This window comes from Serinus canaria, chromosome 25, assembly GCF_022539315.1.
Source record: "Serinus canaria isolate serCan28SL12 chromosome 25, serCan2020, whole genome shotgun sequence".
Taxonomy (NCBI): Eukaryota; Metazoa; Chordata; class Aves; order Passeriformes; family Fringillidae; genus Serinus; species Serinus canaria.
In genome coordinates this window covers 3,462,685-3,485,439 of record NC_066338.1, presented here as the reverse complement: position 1 = coordinate 3,485,439, position 22,755 = coordinate 3,462,685, and the positions used below count along the sequence as shown (strand labels likewise).

Below are 22,755 nucleotides of genomic sequence, written 5' to 3'. Positions count from 1 at the left end.
TTCCTTTTCCATGCATGGATGTATTGATTCCTCTACACCTTATCTGTATTTCTTCCCCAATTATTCAATTAGAATACTAGTCCCATTTTTCTTCTTCCCATCATGTTTTGAATGTGTTTCATTTCTGTGCATAGCCACCTTAGCCAAATTAAAATTTGAGAGATTTTTCCCAGCCATACTGGAATAGCTAAATGTGGTAGTTTCCGGGGTCCCCAGGATGAAGGAGGAATGACTGAATCTGACTCCATGTTCTTAGAAGGCTGATTTATTATATTATGATATATGATATATATGATATGTATGATATAATGATATAAGATATATGATATATTACATGATATTAAAGAATGCTATACTCAAACTATACTAAACTATAGAGAACAATAGAGACAGAAGGCTTAACAAGAATGATAATGAAAACTTGTGATTGATTCCTCAGAGTCTGACACAGCAGGACAGGAATTGGTCATTAAGTAAAACAATTCACATGAGACCAATCAACCAACCACCTGCTGGACAAACAATCTCCAGATGAAATTCCAAAGCAGCAAAACAGGGAAAAGCAATCAGATAATTATTATTTTCATTCCTCTCCAAGGCCTCCCAATCTCCCATGAGAAGAAATCCTGGCGAAGGGATTTTTCAGAAAATATCACGGCGACAGCTGATGTGAGTGTGGGGACTATGGCCAGGGTAAGGTAAAGATTAGAGCCAGAATTATGATACTGATCAGAACACCAAGGGTCAGCATCAGAACTTGCAGATCGTTAGTCCTACTGGCTCTGAGGTCCATGCTCCTTTGGATGCCTCCTGAATAGTGAATCCAGGCAGGCTGTTCTTTCATCTTGATTGGCATGAAGGTTGTCAGAAGCACCTGGTGTGATCCATTCCACTTCTCCTCCAGACACTGACCTGAAAAAGCCTTAACAAATACCCAGTCTCCAGGTTTAAACCAACTAATTGCTTGGTCCAAAACTTTAGCCCTGGTTTCAAAAACCCTCTTATGAATTTTGTTCAATGGTTTTCCCAGAGTTTTTATGTACCGTCTCAAGTATCCTTCTCCTATTTGGCTGATGTGTTCTCCCCTATATTAAGTTTGATAAGACCTCTCATATAATATTTCAAATGGGCTTAGGCCTTCCTTAGACCATGGTTTGACTAATTTTGAGTAGAGCAAGTGGCAGTCCTGTTTCCAATGCAAATTTGTTTCTTGAAAGATCTTTGTTAATTGCTGTTTGATAAAATGGTTAATTTTCTCTACTTGTCCACTGCCCTGTGGGTGATAAGGTATGTAATTGCCAGTTTATCCCTAGAGCCATACTAACTCGTTGAACTATTTGTGCACAGAAATGTTCACCACTGTCACAAGGTACCCCAAACTGAGGTATAATTTTATTAAAAGTACTTTATTATCTTCTAAAAATAGATTTTTTTGTTCTGCATGGGAAAGCTTCCTGCCAACCAGTGAAGGTGTCTATCAGTACCAATGGGTACCTGTACCCCCCTTTTCCTGGGAGTTCAGAAAAGTCACTTTGCCACTGCTGGCCTGGTATATTTCCTTTTTCCAGTTGTTCCAATTTTATGCTATTTGTAGTGTTTGTGTTATTTTTCTGGCAAATTGCACACTGCTGAGTGATCAGTTTGGTAATGGTATACAGATTATGGCCTGTTACGCATTTAGTCAAATCTGCTTACAATGCATTTGCTCCCCAGTGAGTTTTATTATGTTCCTCTAGGACAACCTTCAACAATATGTTTGAAGGTATGAGAACCAGACTGTCAGGTGTAAATGAGCACAGTTCCATGCTTGTTTGCTTCTAAGTCCTTCACCAGCTTCATATCCTCTTCCTACCACCTGAGAGCTGGTATTCTCTTTCTGTACCCATGGCTTTAGCACCTGGTATCAAAGCCAGTGCCTCAGTCTGAGCCCCTTCTGCTGCCCATTTAGCCTCACGGTCTGACAATCTGTTTCCTAATTCCTGTTCAGTCTTACCCTTTGGTGACCTCTACAGTGCATGGCTGCCACCTGTTCCTCTAAATTTACAGCTTCCAATAGACATAAAATTTCTTCTGCATGTTTAATTTACTTACCTTGACCTTCACACAATCTTCTGTTCTGGACAGCACCCTGAGCAGGCCCTATCTCAAATGCAGATCTGGAGTCAGTCCATATATTATTAATCCTCTCCCCTCTTGCCAATTCCAGGACTCGTAGATGAATCATCTCTTCTCGCAGCATGGCTATCCCTGCAGGTAGAGGTTTTGCCTTGATTACCTTGGGGGCAGTGATCACTGAATATCCTGCCTTATGAGTCCCTGACTTCATAATGCTGCTTCTGTCTGTGGCCCAGGAGTCCCCAGCATCCTCCAGAGGTTCCTCCTTCAGGTCAGGTCTGCTGGACTAAACTGTCTCCATGATTTCCAAACAGTCAGAGGCTACAGGTGCCAAAGTAGCTCCACTGAGAAAAGACGCTGTGTTACAATATTAGTGGTTACAAAATTATCATCATTTTGTTCTACCAGTATAGTTTGATACTTCAGGAACCAGGAGGGGAGAGCCAGTGACCCCTTCAGCTCTAACACCGCAGAGACTGTGTCAAAGTCATTTTCCAGCCCATAGTGAATTTGCAGGCCTCTTGAATGTTAAGAATAATGGCTGCAATGGCTCATAAGCCATTGCACCCAGGCCAAGCCTTGCTTACTTCATCCCATGGCTTAGAGAAGTAAGCAACAGCTCTCTTGTAAGGTCCCAGTTGCTGGGCTTATGGTAGGGCTGTTCTTGAAATCTAGGGGTAATACTGTCCAGCTTAACGAGGTCTTTCACTCTGTATCTGGATTTTCCCATTCGAAAGCAAATAGCTTCTGACTATCCTGGCTAAAGCCAAATGGGAAAAGGCATCTTTTAAATATAGTACCTTAAACCACACCTGATTATTTTTTTAAACTTGGTTAACAGGGGGTAGGGGTTTGCTACCACTGGGTAAAAATCCTCCACAATTTTGTTTATTGCTTTTAAATCTTGCACTAATCTATACCTCTTACCATCAGGGTTTTTTTAACTGGAAGAATGGGAGTATTATATTCTGATTCACATTCTATGAGTAATCCAAATTTCAAAGAAGTATTAATTATTTCTTTTATCTCTTTTTGATCCTCTGCTTTCAATGGATATTGTTTATTTCAAACAGGGTTGGCTGTTGGTTTCAATCTTATTTCTACTGGAGCTCCATTTTAACTCGTACTGGTGTCCCTGCTGCCCACACTCCTGGATATACTTGATCCAGGACTTCTTGAGGCACTTTACTTCTCACTTCAGGTTGCATCAATGCCAAGCTTAGTATTTCTAATTAATTGATCTTCCTTTATTTTAGATTCTATTTTTTTCCTTGCCTAAAAGTTACTCCAACTCCTAAGAGTTCTAACAAGTCTCATCCCAATAATGATTTTGGGGATTCCAGCATGTATAAAAATTTATGTATTCCAGTTTGTTTACTTATTGGATACCTAATTGGCTGCAAAAAGTACACTTTCTTTGGTAGGCCAGTGGCTCCTATTACTTCTACAAAATCTTTATCTTTATCTTTATCTAGTTCTTGATTTAACACTGAATGTGAAGCACCTGTTTTGACCAGAAATTCAGTTTCTTTTTTCTTGATTCCCTAGCCTAATTGCAACCATTGGATCTGCTAGCGTATATTTTCCCACTCCCCATAATTCGACTTCTGCCATCACTGCAGGCTGAGAATTAATCCCTTGTCTGTGTCATAAGGGTATCCTGATGCCCCAAGAATCTGAATTTGGAATCCATAACCTAGGACAATTCTTTTTCCTATGTCCTATTTCTTTACAATAAGCACTCTGACACTCCTGTATTAGGGCTGAACGTATCTCTGGGTCCCTCAGCCCCTCCCAGAGGGAGTTCTCAATAATTCTTGATCTTGTTTTCTCCTTTACTGCCAGCAATACAGCTTTCAGCTCTCCTACTTGTGCAATTCCCATTTCTTCTTCTACTACTTCTACTCCTGTTTCAATGTGGAAAGCAACTGCTCTGTACTTAGATTTCCAATCAGTGTGTTTGGCTGTGGCATCAGTGAACCACACAGCTTTGCCTTCAGAGTCTGAAGTGAATGCAGGAGCAACCAGTACAGAACTGGGCTTATGGGGGTGTTGTAGATCTAACAGGACTGGAGTCACAGCTATCTGTAACTTTGTAGGTTTTGTTGGCCCTTCAGTGACATCCATTTGATCTGTGACCAACTGAGATGTATGTATCAATCATGTGAACAAGGGTCTTGCTATTATAGAAAATCCAGGAACACAATTTCTCTAGAGTACCCAATATTTTATATCCAAAATTGCCATTAGTTTATGTGCAGATGCCTGCACATAAAGTGTAGCAGTGAGATTTGCAATATTTGGGACAGCTGTGATAAAATGTCTCATGTTAGCATTAAGCATTTGATAACCAATTGTTAAATGCCACCTCCTGTCTGCTTTTTTCACTAGCCAAACGAGAGAATTGTAAGCAGAATGCATCCTATTATAATACCTCTTAGTTTTAATTTTTTAATTACATTGTAACACATTTCAGCAGAGTAACAGATAATGTTTTTTCTATTAAAGCCAGTTAAACAATTTTCATTTTTATCTAAAATTAGAAGTTTCGGGTTTTGGCTTCTGTGGGGGTAATCAAAGAGATTTTAAGCTCCACTGTTAATTACAAATTTTTGACAGTTGCCTCTTTGCTACTACAGCCAACTCTGTTGGGGTGCCATCTCTGAAAAAAAGTAATTACTCAACATATGTTCATACGTTTCCTGAGCAGTTATTAGTTCCTGGTTAAACATATTCCATACCTCCTGGTTTTTCAGCCATCGTTCCCTTTATTTTTGTTATGCCATAGGGCAATGTCCTAGTTTTGCAGCACAGAAGTGATGATTTAAGAGAAGCTGCTATCAGTTTCCTCCATGTCTGACAAAAAGAACCCATCAGTAATAGCTTTAACAATCTGGTAAACCACTAAAAGCTGTACATGCTTCTACGAAAAAACACCTTAAAGACGGAAAATCTCTTTCTTTTCCGGTCAGCAAAAAGGTGACAAGGGCCGGGCCCCGCCCCTTCATGGGACGCCCAGCGGGCCCCATCGGCTGCCGGGCAGGGAGAGGGGAGCGCCAGGGGGAGAGGCCGGGCTGGGCCACGGCTGCCATTTCTAACATCTTACTGCTTGTTACACCCTGCCCCGCCGCCAGCCCGGGCCGAGCCAGGATCCGCCGGGCCCCAGGAGCAGCCCCGGGCCGGGCCGGCTCGGCCAAGGTTCTGCCACCGCTGGGGTTCACCCACAACCCCCGGGCAGGGCGAGGAGAAGCCATCGGGCCCGGCCGTGCTGCTGCTGTGTTCTGGCCTGGCTGCTGAGATCCTGGCCCTGCCCCAGCCCAGCTCTGCCACCGCTGGGGTTCACCCACAACCCCCGGGCAGGGCGAGGAGAAGCCATCGGGCCCGGCCGTGCTGCTGCTGGGTTCTGGCCTGGCTGCTGAGATCCTGGCTGTTCCCCCAGCCCAGCCAAGCCTGCAGCTCCGACCCGCAAGCTCGGCCGGGGTCGTGTAACCATCTACAGGCCCCGGCGAGCTATTAACTCTTTCAGTGCTTCAATTCTCCCTCGAGTGAGAGAAAAGGACAAAGTGCAGGCAATGCAGAGCAGCAACACCAAGACATCAAGGTCAGTGAAGAAAGAGTCCAGTCCCAGATAGGAGGGCTGAGGAGATGCCTTGATCTTGGAGCTGAAACCCTCTTGTAAAGCTATGGAGACAAATGTAATTGATAGATTCAGACTTTTTTTTCCCTATAACATTAGCAAGTATAGGGAGATAACTTGTTTGGCAAAAGCCTCCATGCTAAAGCAAGCAAATGTTGAAGTAATTGTGATTCTATGAGAATTTGAACAGAGAGAGAAAAAAGAGTGATGAAGACCCTGTGCCCTCAGGGAGAGAAGATCTCTGTTCCAGAGATGAAGATGATTTTAGAGATAGATAGAGAACCTTTGCTTTTGAAGAGCTCATCTTTAAAACAGTGCCCCATAAGCTGACATGGCACATAAACACAGCTGTGGGAAAGCTTGTGGAACATAGGAGGGACTTCACAATTGCAGATTCCCCTGGGCAGCTGCTATTCGTAGAAATTGAGAGCCACAAGAGTGCTGTTTTTTTTGTGGAGAAGTCCTCATAACATTAACAAGAGGGACTTCTCTACCTAAGTGAACTGAAAGAACACTGTTCTAGGGGTGGGAAACTGACTCAAAATTTTGTCTCTTTACTGTTCCAGTAGGAAAGCAAAGGTTGTAGGGACAGGAGGTGTCCTGGAAGTTTTGTTTTGATTCTTAGTACTCTTAGTTACTGTTAAGAAACTTTTCTGTTTATCCTTTTAAAGTTTTGAGCCTGCTTTGCCTGTCTCCTAATCCTCTCTCACTGCAGCAGTAAGTACATTCTAGGGAGTGCACTGGTGATTAGCAAGCACTGAACCCACCACACTAAATGGTGCATTGACCGGGACATCTTAAATTAGCGAATCAAAACCACTACAGGTGAAAAGGTCTTAAAAACATTTTGTTAGCTAATTACAGATTTACCCACAACTCTCTGTCAGTCCTGTCTGCTGGTTTGGACTGGGTTAATTTTCTTCCCAGTGCCTGGTGTGGGGCTGTCTTTGGGATTTGTGCTGAACACAGGGATGACAATGGAGATGTTTTTGTTATTGCTGAGCAGTGGCCACACAGGGCCAAGGTCTTTTCTGCTTCTCATATGACCATGCTAGGGAGATGAGGTGCTGGGAGGGGACACAGCCAGGACAGATGACCCCAGTGTACCCAAGGGATATTCCAGACCATAAGACAACATGCTCAGTATGGAAAGTGAGGAACATTTAGAGCAATGGTGTTTGTCTTCCCAAGTTCCATAGGATGGGCCCTGCTCTCCTGGAAGTGCTGAGTTCTTGCCAGCCCATGGGAATGGGTGTTTTGCTTTGCTTTGCTTGAATGCTTGACTTTTGCTTTCCCTGCTAAACTGTCTTTACCCCAACCCATGAGTGTTCTTACTTTTACCTTTCCAATTCACACCCTGATCCTGCTGGTGGGGGAGTCAGTGAGTGGCCCCACGTGTGGGGCTTGGCTGCTGGATGGGGTTAAACCACAACAGCTGTCAGGACCAACTCCTTTAGCAAAGTCTGAAGGTGATTTTCAAGCTTTAAGCAGTTATTCCTCAGTAAAAGCACAGCACCACTCTAGGATAATGCTTCCACATGGATTAGAGTGGAAGAGTGATACACTTCCACAAGGATAAGGGAAGGTTTCTTGCCTCAGATTTCCACACTCATCAGGAAAGGGTTCATCCCTGGCAGGACTCCAGCAAGGTGCAATGGCATCAGCTGAGGTCCTCTAGCTCAGCTCAGATTGAAAGAAGGACCAGCTGCTGGGGTCACCTGGAGCAAGACGAGCTCCAGACACTTTTCCTGAGAGGCCCAAGAGGTCAAAGCAGGAGGGGGAGCTGGGGCTGCAGTGGCAGTGCTAGCTGGCTGCCAAGAGCTGTGAGGGCTCCTGACAAGCACAGGCAGGGCCTTGGGCAGCACACGACAGTGAAAAACATCATCAAATCACCCTTTCCTGAGTGTGTTCTTCTCCAAGCAGCTCTCTGAGGGGGTGGAATGTGCTTTCCAGAGCTGCATTCAAGACTCACCTCCATCATCTTTCCCCACGCTTCCTCATAGCATAGGGAAGAGCTGTAGAGTTGTATTTCTAAAATCTCTCTAGGAAAAAGGGAAAAGCAGAGCTGCATTCAAGACTCACCTCCATCATCTTTCCCCACGCTTCCTCATAGCATAGGGAAGAGCTGTAGAGTTGTATTTCTAAAATCTCTCTAGGAAAAAGGGAAAAGCAGGCAAAAGATGGAGTTTACAAAGCTTGCTAGGTTCCCGTGTGCTCAGACACAGCCCAAGCCTCTGGCCAAAATAATGACATTCTCCTGGAGTGAAATGCTGCTTCTCAGAGTGGGGAAACACCAGGAGTCCTGGACCATCCTCCAAAGGGAGCAAAGCCTGAGGCACTGGGATGTTTGGTTGTTCACCAGCAAGAACTCCAACCAGACCTGAAATCCAGGCGGGCATTCTTGAGGAGAAAGATGCCATGCTGGTGGCAGGGGAGAAGGGATAGGGAAAAAAGGAGATGGATTTCCTTCCAGGAGACCTCTCTGGTTTGCCACATGATGGAAGGGGCTGTAGCTCTTCACTGGTCCCATCTGCTGTAGGGATGCACCTTCCCCACCACAGCCCAGCTGCTCCTTGACTATTTCCTGGTGCCAACTGAAACTTCCCCCTTGCAATATTTCCAGAGTGCCTTGAAATCTGCTCATTGTCCACAGTAATTTCCAGGTTTTGATTATTCTCAGGATGTGTCCCCTAATACACACTGGAGGGGGATCCAAACAGAGTTACCAACTATCTGCTCTGAGACTACCCTCACGCTCCCCTCCTCCTCACTCCATTCTCTTAACTAGTTCTGCTCTCATGTCTCCAAAAGAAAACAGTAAATCAGGGTGTGTGATGATTTTGTTTCCCAGACATAGAGCTCCTGGCTCAAATTTCTCTGAGGTCCAAGGAGGACTAAGAGCTGCTGAGAGATGAGCTCAGCCTCTCCTTCATTTTCAGATGGGAAAGAGAGGCTGGGGAATGGCCAGACCATGGACTAATAAAAAGGAGATGGCATTTCACAGAGGAGCTCTCAGGGAACAGAGGCCACTTTTGTGTACCAATTACCCATGAAGACACTTGGCAGGCTCCACTGTCCTTCCTGAGAGGAAAGACCAGCATCACTAGGACAGTGATCATGCCTGCCCTGAAGGGACACCTTGTCCCAGTAATGACACTGGGCCTTTGCACTTCAAAAACACCTTTCCCTGCCAAAGAGGACCCAACCTCAAAGCACAGTGGAGTATGAATGATCCAGGTCCTGAGCTGCTTTGTCCAGGAAAGGGACACTGTTCATGGCAAAGTGGGGTTGACAGAACAGATGCCACACCGGGACAGACTGAGACCCCATAGCCAGTGGATGGGGACAAGGCCTTGCCCAAGGCCTGAGCCCAAGATTCCCTTAAGCTCTTCCTCTGGGGCTCTCACAATCCTGTGGTCCTTCTCTCCCTGAAGTGTCCACCTCCCAAGGTTCAAGGGCACATGGGCTCTGGAAAGAATCACAGGATCATAGAATATCCTGAGCTGCAAGGGACACACAGGGATCATTGATTCCAGCTCCTGGCTCACCCAGGACACCCCAATAATCCCATCCTGTGCCTGGGGGCATTCTCCGAACACTCCTGAAGCTTTGGCAGCCTTGGGGCCATGACCAAGGAGAGCCTTTTCAGTCCCTCAGCACCTTCTGGGGAAAGAACCTTTTCCAGATATCCAGCCTAACCCTACCCTGGCACAGCTTCAGGTGTTCCTTCAGGTGCAGTCATGAGAGAGGAGAGAGGATTAAAAAGCTCCTCCTACCCTCACAAATCACCAAATGGGTAAGATTGGAAATCCTTTGTTTCTGTTTCTATCCATTGCCTCTCATCCCATACTTGGCACCACCAAGAACAACCCAGCTCCATCCTCCTGACACCCACTGTCGTGGTTTGAAAGGAAGTGGTTTTTTTGGAGACAGTGGTTAGCCCAGTGGGGGCTCAGGTGTGAATATTGGCACCTGTTTGGACCAATGAGGAGATGGTTCCGCCTCTGAGAACACAGGGTATAAAGGTAGAACTCCCAGGAAGTGACCCTCTCTTGCTTGTCGGTCAGCAAAGGGATCAGGTCAGTTCTCTCTCCCCCTCCGGCTGTAGGCCGGGTGAGGGAGGGGAAAAGGCCACGAGGCGCCGTGAGCTAGGCCGCAGGCCTTGGATCTTGGAGAGAGAGAGAGAGACCGGGGGGGGGGGGGGAAGTGAAAGGATGGAGGGGTGGAAGTAGTGAAAGCACCGAGCAAATTCCCCCCCCCTCACCCCGCTTGCTAGAGAGAGAGAGAGAGAAGAGAGAAAAGAGATAAGACGCGCCGGGCAGCTCCTGGAAGTCGGCCAAGAGTGAGAAGAGAGTCCGGCACCTAGAGATGATTTTAACTTTTTTTCCTTCACGATGGAAACCTTCCAGACGTTGATCCTCCCGGAGGACAGAGATAAGAACAAGAAGAAATGGACAAGTGAAATGAGAGGTTTGTGTGAGTAGGGAGTAGTGGAGTTAATGAGAAGAATTTACTTGGGAAGAGATAAACGGAGGAGCAGTTTTTTTTCGGCTGTGGACGGACTAACTTTCTATTGTAACACAGAGACTGCGGTTTTGGGGGGAAAGCAATGGCTCAGACCCAAGAAAGGCAGTGAATAGTAGTGGTAGGCAGAAATCAGAAATGAGAGGATTTCTGTCGTGAAGCCCTTGCCCCGGGGGAAATGGGGGGGATTTTGTTATCCCAAAATGGAGAGACTGTCTTTTTGTGGAACTGACCAAAGTATCCTTAAAAAGAGAAACCCCAAAAGCAATCTTCTGGTCCATTTCCATGGTGAGAGCATGGAATATGGAAAGGGGTTAGTCAAGAGACGGCACAAGGAGAAGACTCCTTCCTCTTTAATATAATGTATTGATTGTTTGAAGAAGGATAATGGACTGAGAATTAACACCTGAGAGATGGGGACTGAAGGAAGATTTGAGTTTGTATTGTATGTTGTAATGTGGGTTGAGAGGGGGAGGAGAAATGTGTTTGAAAGATTTCCATTCTGTTCTTTGTGTGTGTGTGTGTGTGTGTGTGTGTGTGTGTGTGTGTTAATAAAGTTTTTTTTTCCTTTTATTCCTAAATTGGTGTTTGCTTGCTCTGTTTCTGGTCACATCTCACAGTAGACACTACGTGGATGTGTTTTCATGGAGGCACTGGCATTGTGCCCAGTCTAAAACCAAGACACCCACCTTTCAAACACTTCTGTCCATTGATGGGATCCCCTCTAAGCCTTTTCTTCTCCAGACCAAACAGGCCCGGCTCCCTCAGCCTCTCCTCACCAGAGAGATGCTCCAGGTCTCTGATCATCTTTGTAGTTGCTCAGTTGGGCCTGTCCCAAGAGCTCCAGGTTTCTCCTGTACTGAGGAACCCAGCATGGGACACAGAGCTCCAGATGTGCCCCTCCAGGGTTGCCCCTCCCTTGGAGGTTGGCAAAGTTCTTCCTAAGGCAGCCCAGGCAGCCACTGGCCTTCTTGGCCACAAAGACACATTGCTGACTCTTGGACAACTCTTTGTCTACCAGAACCCCCAGGTCCTTCTCTGCAGAGCTACTTTCCAGCAGGTCAGCCCTGAGCCTGGGTGGGTGACTGGGCTTATTCCTTACCAGGTTCTTTGAATTGCTTTGGATGGATGGACTGCAGGAGAGCTGTGGGTGTTCCTGAGGCTTTGGCAAAGGCCTGAGGGGGCAGGATGGAGAAGGGGATCATCTCTCTGCATCTCCCCAGACAGCATCTGTGGGCTGTGGGAGACAATGCTCTGTCATGAGAAAGGTGAGTGGGCAGGTGGATTTGGACACTTTTACCACAAGTCAGGTCATGTCACGCCATACCTACACACACTCTTCAAAGACGAGAGAGCCAAGAGAGACTTTGGGCACCTGCAGAGAACACTTCAGCACAGAGGAGATTCAGTGCCATAGATCACAAAAGCTGAGAGGCTCAGAAAAGCTGACTTTAGCCATAGGATGGATTGTGGTGGTGCATCTCAAGACTACAGTCAGCTTCTTTGGGCCTCTACCCAAGTAAGGACTACACCTCCCGATCCCCTCTGAGAAGCTGAGCAACATGAGCTAAGAGGGTGGTTGCCCTGTAGAGCAGCTTCAGCCTTCAGAGAGATTAAAGTTTTCTTAATAATAGCCATGCCCACCTTGGTTGTTCTCCAGGTATCTTCTGGAAAGCAGCAAGTCATGATATGGGACCTCCTGTCTCATCTCTATTGCTTGTTCCAGACTTTGAAATCTTTGGCAGAGCTGCTCGAGTAACGTCTCCATTCTGCATTGCTGAGCCCTTGAACTTTGCTCCTCCCTTTCTTTGAAGAAAGAACAATGCCACCGGGTGACTGATGTTTCCTCCTTGAGCAGGAGACCAGCTGTCTAACACAAGCATGCCCAAAGGCTCTGATACAATATCCCTGACAGAGGGTGTCTGCTCAGGGCTCTCCTCTGGGTGGTTTTCTCCTTCCTCATTCCCTCTTAGAAATCCTCACCTCACAGGAAGTCCATCTGGTCATGAAGGCACAAAATAGAAATGGTTTTCCCTTTACCCTCACACTTTTAACAGGGAGGGCCCAAGAAACCCAGAACAAATTTCCATCCCTTTTCAACATCTCGTTTGTGCTTTCTGTAGCACAATAAATAAAGAGCTCCATCTCTGAAAAGTGGACCACACACTTCATTCCAAGCCCAGAATGGCTTGAGCCAGTAGGAATTGCAGGGGTTTCCCTGGACTCTCCTGGGCTGCTCCTTGCTCTGGATTTGCTGGCTGCACTGGAGCAAGAACAGGACTCAGGACAGGGAAGGCCAATTGTTCCTCAGCTGTCCCTGCCCTAGGGCCAGAGGCTGCTCCCAACACACTCTGTGTCCTGCCTGAGCCAGGCCCTGGGGCACGGTCTTGGGCCAGCCTGGCCCACACTGGGGGCTGTGCCCCAGCTGACCCTTCCCCTTGCCGGCACCAGCTCCTGCAGGCAGAGCTGCTCTGCACAGGCCCTGCGCTCACAGACACGTCCAGGCTCTGCTCAGGGGAGCTCCTCTCCCTGCTGGTCATCAACAGGGAAGCAAGGCTGAGCTCACATGTGCCCCAGTGTGGAACCAGGAGTGGGGCAGCAGGAGGAGGGCAGGGGGAAAGGGAGAGACACAGGGACAGGACTTCAAGGGAGGAACCTTAGCAAGTATCAGGCAATGAGAGAACTCCCAGCACACACCCCATGCAAAGGAGAGGGACTCTGATCACCTGCACCTGCAGAGAACACTTCAGCATGGAGGTGTTTCAGTGCCATGGATCACAGAAGCTGCTCCCCATGGAAGGGCTCTCCCTCCCCATCCCCTCTGAGGAGCTGAGCGGCAGGAGCTCACAGGGTGGTTGGCCTGTAGGGCAGCTTCTGATCTCAGATGGATCAAAGTCTGTTTGGCAATGGCCCTGCTCACCTTGGCTCTCCAGGAAACCTCTGAGAAGCTGAAGGTTACATTTTGTGGTCTTTGACAATTCCTGTGCATTTTTTTTCAGAGTTTCAATTTTCTGGGAGAGCTGCTGGAGGTTCTTGTCCAACACTGATTTCAGCTCCCTTGCAATTTCATTCTCCTTGCATCCTGTGATGAAAGAATGACATCACTGGGTGACTGATGTTTCCTCCTTGAGCAGGAGACCAGCTGTCTAACACAAGCATGCCCAAAGGCTCTGATACAATATCCCTGACAGAGGGTGTCTGCTCAGGGCTCTCCTCTGGGTGGTTTTCTCCTTCCTCATTCCCTCTTAGAAATCCTCACCTCACAGGAAGTCCATCTGGTCATGAAGGCACAAAATAGAAATGGTTTTCCCTTTACCCTCACACTTTTAACAGGGAGGGCCCAAGAAACCCAGAACAAATTTCCATCCCTTTTCAACATCTCGTTTGTGCTTTCTGTAGCACAATAAATAAAGAGCTCCATCTCTGAAAAGTGGACCACACACTTCATTCCAAGCCCAGAATGGCTTGAGCCAGCAGGAATTGCAGGGGTTTCCCTGGACTCTCCTGGGCTGCTCCTTGCCCTGGCTTTGCTGGCTGCACTGGAGCAAGAACAGGACTCAGGACAGGGAAGGCCAATTGTTCCTCAGCTGTCCCTGCCCTAAGGCCAGAGGCTGCTTCCAACACACTCTGTGTCCTGCCTGAGCCAGGCCCTGGGGCACGGTCTGGGGCCAGCCTGGCCCACACTGGGGGCTGTGCCCCAGCTGACCCTTCCCCTTGCCGGCACCAGCTCCTGCAGGCAGAGCTGCTCTGCACAGGCCCTGCGCTCACAGACACGTCCAGGCTCTGCTCAGGGGAGCTCCTCTCCCTGCTGGTCATCAACAGGGAAGCAAGGCTGAGCTCACATGTGCCCCAGTATGGAACCAGGAGTGGGGCAGCAGGAGGAGGGCAGGGGGAAAGGGAGAGACACAGGGACAGGACTTCAAGGGAGGAACCTTAGCAAGTATCAGGCAATGAGAGAACTCCCAGCACACACCCCATGCAAAGGAGAGGGACTCTGATCACCTGCACCTGCAGAGAACACTTCAGCATGGAGGTGTTTCAGTGCCATGGATCACAGAAGCTGCTCCCCATGGAAGGGCTGTCCCTCCCCATCCCCTCTGAGGAGCTGAGCGGCAGGAGCTCACAGGGTGGTTGGTCTGTAGGGCAGCTTCTGACCTCAGATGGATCAAAGTCTGTTTGGCAATGGCCCTGCTCACCTTGGCTCTCCAGTTCATGTCTCTGAAGCTGAAGGTCACGCTTTGTGGTCTCTGGCCATTTCTGTACATCTTCTTCCATAGTTTCAATTTTCTGGGAGAACTCCTGGAGGTTCTTGTCCAACACTGATAACAGGAGCAATACAACATTCATCTCCTTGCATCCTGTGATGAAAGAATGACATCACTGGGTGACTGATGTTTCCTCCTTGAGCAGGAGACCAGCTGTCTAACACAAGCATGCCCAAAGGCTCTGATACAATATCCCTGACAGAGGGTGTCTGCTCAGGGCTCTCTCCTGTCTCTCCCCATCCCCTCTGAGGAGCTGAGTTGCAGGAGCTCACAGGGTAGTTGGTCTATAGGTCAGCTTCTGACCTCAGATGGATCAAAGTCTGCTTGGCAATAGCCTTGCTCACCTTGCTTCTCCAGGTGTGCTCTCATTGTCTCGACCTCATTCTTTGTGGACTCCTCTAATTTTTTGAAATCTTTATGCAGAGCTTTTACTTTTTTGTTGAGGTCCTGCATGTTCTCGTCCATCTTGGATTCCAGGAACTTGTTGGTTTTCTCCCTCTTTCTCCTTCCTGTAGAAAAAGACTGGTGTCACTGGGAAACTGACAATTCTTCCTTTAGTGAGAGACCACTCATCCTCTTTGAGGGTGCTCATATCTTCTCTTTTAAATTCTCTTCTTGAGAGTCTTTTCTTAGATCTTGCTGCAGGTCAGTGCTTTCTTCCTCTGTCTGGAGAAAGAATCACTTCAGAGGAATTAAACACTGTGCTCAAGGTGCAATCCAGAAACAGATTATTTTTTTGCTTTATTTCTTTATTCAGAGGGCACACATAAGCTCAGACCTAGTTCCCTGATGTCCTGCCTGTTTATCAATTTGTTTGCTTCAGGCCTCTTTTCTTTAGGTCATCCTGCCTAATTTAGCAGCCTTGGAAAAGAATTCTCTCATTCCTGAAAAGGAGAGATGTGGAATTCAAAGGCTGATGCACCTGTGGGTACCATATACCACTATTCTGGCTTTTAAATCCTTTTCCAACAGGGGGTTGCTCTGGGAAGAAGCTTTGGCTTTCCTACTGCAGCCCCAGTTTTCCTCCTGACATGTTTTTCTCAATCAGCTTTTACCCATTGAAAGGAGTCTTGGCACCATTGAGAGCCCTTCTAAACATGGGCTTGGAGCTCCTGTGCAGCTGGTGAGGAATATTGGGAGGAACCCCACGGCCTCCTCACTGCCCAAAGGCCTGGATATGGGGGAGAGCCCAGGCCATGCTAAATTCCAAGTGGCTCTTGAGGGAATGACATTGCCCTGCCAGCATCCCAGCTGGAAAGAGATGGGGGCAGGAGAACAGCCAGCCTTAGAATCCAGGGGGTGGGATCCAGCAGAGGCCAGGCTGTCCTGGTCTGTGCTGGGAAAGCCCACTGCAGGGACATCTCTGCACCCTGGGATCCTGGGGTCCTGGGCATATGCACAGGGATGGGCAATGTAACAAAGGACTGGCTGGGGGCCTTTGGAAATGGGAATTTATGGACAGGTGGGATTGCTTGATCTGACTGCACTGGGCCCTCATACCCGACAGCCCTCTGGATCTCCTTCCTGCTTAGCAGGGTTTAGTTTCCAGGTAGTGTGGGCAAGTACTGGCAATCACCTACAGAAAGGTCCCAGCAGCTAAGCCCAGGATGAGATTCCTCCTTCAGTGCTCAAAGAAAGGAAATCCCAGAGGGGATGTTCTTATGCCTTTGAAACCATTACCAATTATCAGGAACACCCCCTGCTAGAGTAGGATGCGTCCCTGGTCAAAGAAGGTCACCCCTGTGACAAACCCGATCCCACCCCAAAGGCCAGGCCTTCTGCTGTGTTCTGGAAGGGGTTCTGCAGGCAACATGCCCAGGGGAGAGACCTCCACTGACTTCTCTCAGGGATAACACATCCCATCCCATCGGTTCCCAAGGAGAACCTCAGAAAAGAGCAATGGGATCCAGCATACTTACTGAATTCGTCGAATAACATTTCTGCACCTTTCTCAGCAGCAGTAAAAGCAACCAGCCCAGCTAGACATCAGGTACATATGAAAATAAATTCAAAAAGAGAAACAGGACATTTAACAAGGACCTTTCCCCAAGAACCATAGGACTGCACTGAGCAGGTTCTGGGGCAGAACACATGCCACAGCTGGCCCAGGAGCCACTCCTGTGGACCAGGAGCCCCACAGCAGTGCTGGGGGGGGGGGTTTTGACCCTCGGGGACCACTGAGGCTCTCCTGGGCCAGGGAGCTGCCTCAGCTGGCACAGCACGCAGGCACCACACAGGTGCCTCAGTCCCACCAGAGCACAGCCACCCATGAGAGGGTGAGACTCTTCTGCCTCACACTCCGGGAGTGGAGAGGGACCTCTCAGGTCCCTTCTCTGTCCCTTGGCACATTCATTTCAGCCTGACCATCAACCCTGCTCAGCAACACCCCCTGCTAGAGTAGGACATGTCCCTGGTCAAAGGAGGTCACACCTCTGACCAAACTGATCCCACCCCAAAGGCCAGGCCTTCTGCTGTGCTCTGGAAGGGGTTCTGCAGGCAACATGCCCAGGGGAGAGACCTCCACTGGCCTCACTTCTCTCAGGGATAACACATCCCATTCCAAGGGTTCCCAAGGATGGACACAGACAAGAGCAATGGGATCCATGAGTCCACACTTACTTATGGACCCAAATTGGCCTCCTTGATCATGCTGCTATGAACTCTTTTTTTGAGGCCATTATGTTCATATGAGAAGAAAAAGAAAAATGAAAAAGAGGAAACTTCACTATGATATTTCCCTAAGGATTTAAAAAATGCATTTAAGAGCTTTTTTGGGACACATATATGTCTTATACTACTCAAACCTCTGATCTGCTCAGGGTTTTTTAATTTACTTATTTTTCCTTCCCTGCCTGTCCAAAAAGAATACAGCTCTTACCAAGATATTCAGTCCTTGTTTCTTGTCTCCTGTGTCCTTTTCTCTAAGTTCACTCTGCAATGCAAGGGAAAAGAGGGACAAAATCTCTGTGGTGAGCACAGGACTAGAGAAGATAACGCAGTTGATAAGATATTCTGTTGTATTCTCAGCTGATCCCTAACTCATCTTGTCTGGCCTGGAGCTCTGAGAATTCTCACAGACATCATCTTCCTTGGTCAAAATTAAGACCTTCTGCTTTTGCAGAGTGCAGAACCTGGCGTTCAGCCCCAGCCACAATTTTCCACAGAGGAAAAGGACAATTTTCCATTCCTTCCAACTCAAATCCTGGAGGTTATCCTGACCAGCTATGAAGAAATCTATGAAGAAAGGACAAGCAACCTTGGCTGGCTGCCAGATGCCCACCAAACTTCTCTCACTTCCCCTCCTCAACTGGACAAGAGGAAAACTATGACTGAAGAGCTCACATACAGCCTAGGACATCCCTCACCAGTGGCCATTATGGGCAAACCCAGCTCAACATGGGGAGGATTGCTTTGCTTTCTCTGCAATTCCCGACAGAGCAGCAAGCTGAGTAACAGAGACAAAACTGAAACCACCTCACTCCCACACTCTCCCTCCTCCTGGTTGTGAACACACCTGGTGCAGGTGGCTGGGCCAGCTGCAGTGCCTAATGCAAGGTGAGCTCCAGGTGGGAGCCCGAGACAAGAGCTTGTGAACTGCCAACAAAGCCCAACAAAGGGCACCAAGAGTGGTGGCACTGCTGGGGAAGGGACACCGAGAGACCCAGAAGGAGCTGAGGGCCCAGGATGAAGAGCCAGACACAAGCCTTGGGCATGCAGACTGTGAGGGGATAAAACCAAGGAATTCCCTTGTTGGGGTCCCACCTCAGAGGCACCAGCTCAGACTGTTCCGGTGTTACTGCACTGGGAATAAATGGCTTTATGGAATCAGACAGCTGAGACTGCTCTGGGAAACCTGGGCTGGAACCAGGGAGGACACAGGGGCTGGGTGTAGGGGAGTCCAGCAGGGTCCATGGGGGCACTGGAGCCACTGCTGTGGAGGGGCTCTGGTCCCAGCACTAAACATCTGTGGTGGCTGGAGTTTGATGGCCAGAGAGCCTTGGGAAGGGTCAGACTGGGAAGTTTCCTAAATATCCTCTTCTGCACAGCTGGCTGCAGAAAGCAGGGCCCCGCTGACCCTTCCAACAAAGCTGCCTGTCCCTTCTGAGCACATCCATCAGAGCAGCAGTGACAAGGTGAAAGCAGAAACAGGGACTGCTCAGGAGTGAGGAAAGGTCTGCTCGGGGCACAGCTCACTGCTGTGCTTTGCTCTCCCTCCTCTTCTTGCACTCCACTTCCCTGGGCTGTCTGCTCCTTATGACTTTCTGTTTTCTTTGCCCAAGGCCATGTTCCAGAGAAGAAAGAGGACCCAGACTGAATTAAGGACCCCCTTTCCAAAAGCTGCTGCATGCAAGAAAGCTTTCCTGGTGCTCAAGGGGAGGACAGGCCTGGGTGAGGAAAAAGCTCCACTGAGGATTAGAAATAGAGAAGTGCCAGCAGGGACCCAAGAGGAGTCACAGCCCTATGCCCATGGCTGTCGCACGGGTCTAACTGAAGGCATCAGACAGGAAATGCCAGGGGTGCTTTCCCAGGATTGAACCCTGCTCTATCTCCTCCCACTACCCTTCCTGTTTTGCTCTGGTCTGAAAGGAGGGAAAGCATCTAAATGGCATAAAACGCTCTGAGTTTGAGGGGTTTTCTCCTGAAGGCAGAGCAATAGTATGATGGCTTCTCAAACAGTAACAATGAGTAGATGATGTGCACGTGGAGTTGTCCTGGATGTGCCTCTGTCATTGATACCTGATGAACACAGACATTAGCTCAGATCACCACTCATGGAAAGATGGTAGTGCTTCCAGGGATGGGTCACCCCACTTCTCACACTCAGAGACAGATTGTTCTCTCTTTCTCTCATATTGAGAAGGAGCCCTGACCACTGCTTTAGACAGTTTATTTTATGCAAGGCCAGGTCTTCAATCCTAAGCCAAAGTTGAAGTTTTGAGAAGGAAAAAGAAAATGAAGGAGGAAAGACAGAAGAGGGGAGGAGAAGGAAAAAGAAAATGAAGGGGTGTGGGGAAAGAGGAGAAAGGGAAATAAACAAACACACAAAACCAACAACCCCAAAAAACTCTCTCTCCTTCATTGTCAGTGATGTCTCTGTTGCCCGGAGACCAACAGAGTCTGGTCTGCCAACAGAGGCCCAATAAATTTTACATTTTGAATTGTGCATTGAGTTTAATACAACATTAATGCCAGTATTTGTGTTAAATCCAGGAGCATTGTATGAGTGGTGATGAAATTTCATTATGCTTTGTCTGAGGCGCTAAGGTGAGTTATTGTTTTAATATTTATATTTTATATTATTAAGTTCTACTCACTCCATGAAATAATTATTTATTATCTATTCAGACTAAAGTTTTTTCCTGATCAGCCAAGATCAAAGAAACAAACAATTGGCCATAGTGTATTCATGGCATCCAGGCTGTGCCTAATCAACATGCTATTAACTTTTTACTTTTCTCCCATTTAATGTGTGGCAAGAGTCACAGCAACCATTTTTGCTATTGGACAAAAATAACATTAAATAAATAAGTAAGGCCTATACTGACAGGTTTTTTTCTCTGTAGGAATGAATGAGGAACTGGATTAGTCTCTGTAGACTCTGGGCAGGAAGGGACAATGGAGTTGGAATGGAAATTCTATGAAATATTAACTTTGTGGTCTCCCTCCAACCCTTCTTGACTGGTCCCCCACCCTCTGCAGCACAGCTGGGCCTTGATGAGGCAAAGACACTGAAAGCCCTGGGGGCTCTGGAGGGCAGCAGGGCTCCTTCAAACCTCAGCAAAGGGCAGTGAAGGCCCCAGGATGGTCCAGGGAGCTTTTCCCACTCAATCCCCTCCGGCAGAGCTGGACACAGCACTTGAGGGGCCTCAGCACTGCCCAGCACAGGGATTGTCACTGCCCAGGAAGCCTTGTCAGGAGGGGGTGGCACTGCTGTGTATTGCCAACAGTGATTCCACTGGCCTTGCCCAGAGGGGCTGCAGATTGCTCTGTGGCAGACGTTTCTGTTTGGGCAGGGTCACACTTCTGTTGTTGGGTTTGTTGTTACAGACACTGATATTTCAAGGAAATCCCCCCGGCCCTTGAAGGACAGCTGGAGGAGGATTTTTCACCCCAGTGACCCACCAGGGCAGTGGTTCCTGAGTGCCACAGCCCCCCGTGGCTGGGCAGGTGTGGTGTGAATGTGCTGGGCAGGGTGGTCAGCCCTTCCCCTGCTCACACAGCCCTGGGTGCTGCTGCCTTGCTTTGCTGCTGGCTCATGTGCTCCACCTTCCAAGTGCTGCCTTTTCACCTGGAGCTCGGTCAGTTCAGCCGAGAGCCTCAGGAGATGAGTGCTTTACTCCTGGCTCTTGGAGAGACCATCCCCGCCCTCGAAGAGGCTGCCCTGTAGAGCCGATCAGATTTCCTGATAGGCATTTACGGGAAATCAGTGTCAAACCGAGAAAGGAGGCACTGGGGAGTAGGGAGGGAGGGAGGAGCCGGTTGGGGTGGGAACCCTCTGTAGCTGCAGCTCCTGCCACCACCTGTTTCAGCCCATGGAAGTCTTCTCCTCTGGAGCCCCAGCTCTGTGCTCTGCCGCGGGCCTCAGTCCCTGTCCCTTGGTGCCTGCACCCCACTATTTCCTGTCTGTGACAGCCCAGGCTGGCACAGATGAGCACATCCATGACCAGCCTTTCCTTGTGGGGCAAGACCAGGTCCCCAAGAGCATCCCCCTCTTCACCCACCAGGCAGCTCTGCTGAGCCATCGCTCCCAGATCCCCCACGCTGCTGGAGCCCTTTGCTTTGACTGGCCATAAATGCCAGGGCAATTGCCATTCCCCATGGGAACCTGCTCACTGGCCTGGAGACACCTCCAGGTTGACCCAGAGCTCTTCTGACAACTCTCCCTGATGATCAGGGAGTTCCTGAACTGCCAAGGCAGTGTCCCCCCCTTTCTGACCCCTCCATTGCTCACTCACACAAGTCAGCCTTTGCCCATCCTGTTGAGGATCTCCAGGTATCCCAGCTGCTCTTCAAACCTCCCATCCTCATCCTCCCTGACACTCCTCTGGCAGAGCCTCTCCCCTTCCACTGCATTCCACCAGCACTCAGGCACAGCCTTCCAAACCTTCTAGGGATGGGTTTGGATCCGAACAAAAATTATGTAGGCAGCTTTTGAGATCAAAACAAAAACTCAATTTTGGGTTCTCAGGGGTTGAGAAACTCCCACTCAGGAGAATTTGAGCTAAGAAACTGCCAGGTTGGGAGCTTTGGGGTCCCAAATGCCAATTTAGAGAGATTTTGGGCTCTGAACAAGCCAAAAGTTTAGGCAGCATTGGGGCTGAGAAACACCAATTTAGGGAGCATTTGGTTCAAAACCAGTAATTTGGGAAACTTATGGCCTCACAAAGTCCCCTCTAGGCAGTTTTTCAGCTCAGAATTCCAATTTAGGGAGCTCTTGGGCTCAGAAGCACATGTTTAAGGAACTGCAGTACTCAAAAAGGGATCTCCGGAAGCTTTGTGGGTCAGAAAAAGCAACTTGGGGAGCTTCAGGGCTCAGAAATACCAATGTAATGAACTTCAGGGCTCAGAAAAATCAGTCTCCAGGGACTTGGGACTCAAAAGCAGCCCAAATTTAGGATACTTTGGGGCTCAGCAATCCCATTTCAGGGCACTTTTGGCCTCAAAAACTGGCATTTGGGGAACTTCATAGCTGAGAAAACAGGAGTCTCAGGAGCACTGGGGCTCAGAAACACCCACCTGGGAGGTTTTAGGCCCTGAAACACCATTTGGTTCAGAAATACTGATTTAGGGTGCACTGGGGCTCTTAAACACCAATTTAGGGTCATACAGGCCTATGAAACTCTGATTTGGGGAGTTCAAGGCTGAGAAAAAATCATGCTGTGAGCTTTGGGAATCAGGGAGAGTGTTTTGGGATATTTTCAGAGCAAAAAAAAAAACAACTTAGAGAGCTTTTGGCTCCAAAAAACCACTTTAAGCCGATTTTGGGCTCTGCAGTCCCTATTTAGGGAGCTTTGGAGCTCCAAACCAGCGATTTAGGGAACTTTTGGGCTGAGAAACATCAATTTCGGGAGCAGAAGGAGCAAGCGGTGGGGAACACGGGAGCAAGGGGCTGGCGCTTACCTGAAGCAGCACTGGCAAGAACAGCTCCGCAGCTCACTGGGAATCCCAGCAGCACTTCATCCCGCTTATATCTTACTCTGCCCGCCCCCGTTC

At 48.4% G+C, this 22,755-nt stretch overlaps 1 protein-coding gene across 6 annotated transcripts; it reads right to left on the bottom strand.

Moving 5' to 3' along the window:
* Positions 1-249: 249 nt before the first annotated feature.
* Positions 250-22,755, bottom strand: LOC115484737 (myosin-11-like). 6 transcript variants are annotated; one of them, XM_050984092.1, is made up of 9 exons: positions 22,663-22,755; positions 16,461-17,473; positions 14,886-15,050; positions 14,473-14,634; positions 13,197-13,358; positions 11,921-12,082; positions 11,379-11,513; positions 2,092-2,247; positions 250-922 (listed from the first exon to the last, which is right to left on the bottom strand). In XM_050984092.1, the coding sequence occupies exons 2-9, from the start codon at positions 16,477-16,479 to the stop codon at positions 774-776; spliced, it is 1,110 nt and encodes a 369-aa protein (XP_050840049.1). In that variant the 5' UTR covers positions 16,480-17,473; positions 22,663-22,755; the 3' UTR covers positions 250-773. The 6 variants fall into 6 exon arrangements, 5 of the variants coding, with proteins under 5 accessions (XP_050840049.1, XP_050840048.1, XP_050840050.1 ...); XM_050984091.1 differs by having other exon boundaries at positions 250-912; XR_007779635.1 differs by lacking the exon at positions 11,379-11,513 and having other exon boundaries at positions 11,921-12,078.

Coding starts and splice junctions, on each gene's coding strand:
- LOC115484737 (XM_050984091.1), bottom strand. Junction 14,635..14,885: donor AGCACACCTGGAGAAGCAAG/GTGAGCAAGGCT, acceptor CTTTCATCACAG/GATGCAAGGAGATGAATGTT. Junction 2,248..11,378: donor AAAGCAATTCAAAGAACCTG/GTAAGGAATAAG, acceptor CTCTACCTGCAG/GGATAGCCATGCTGCGAGAA.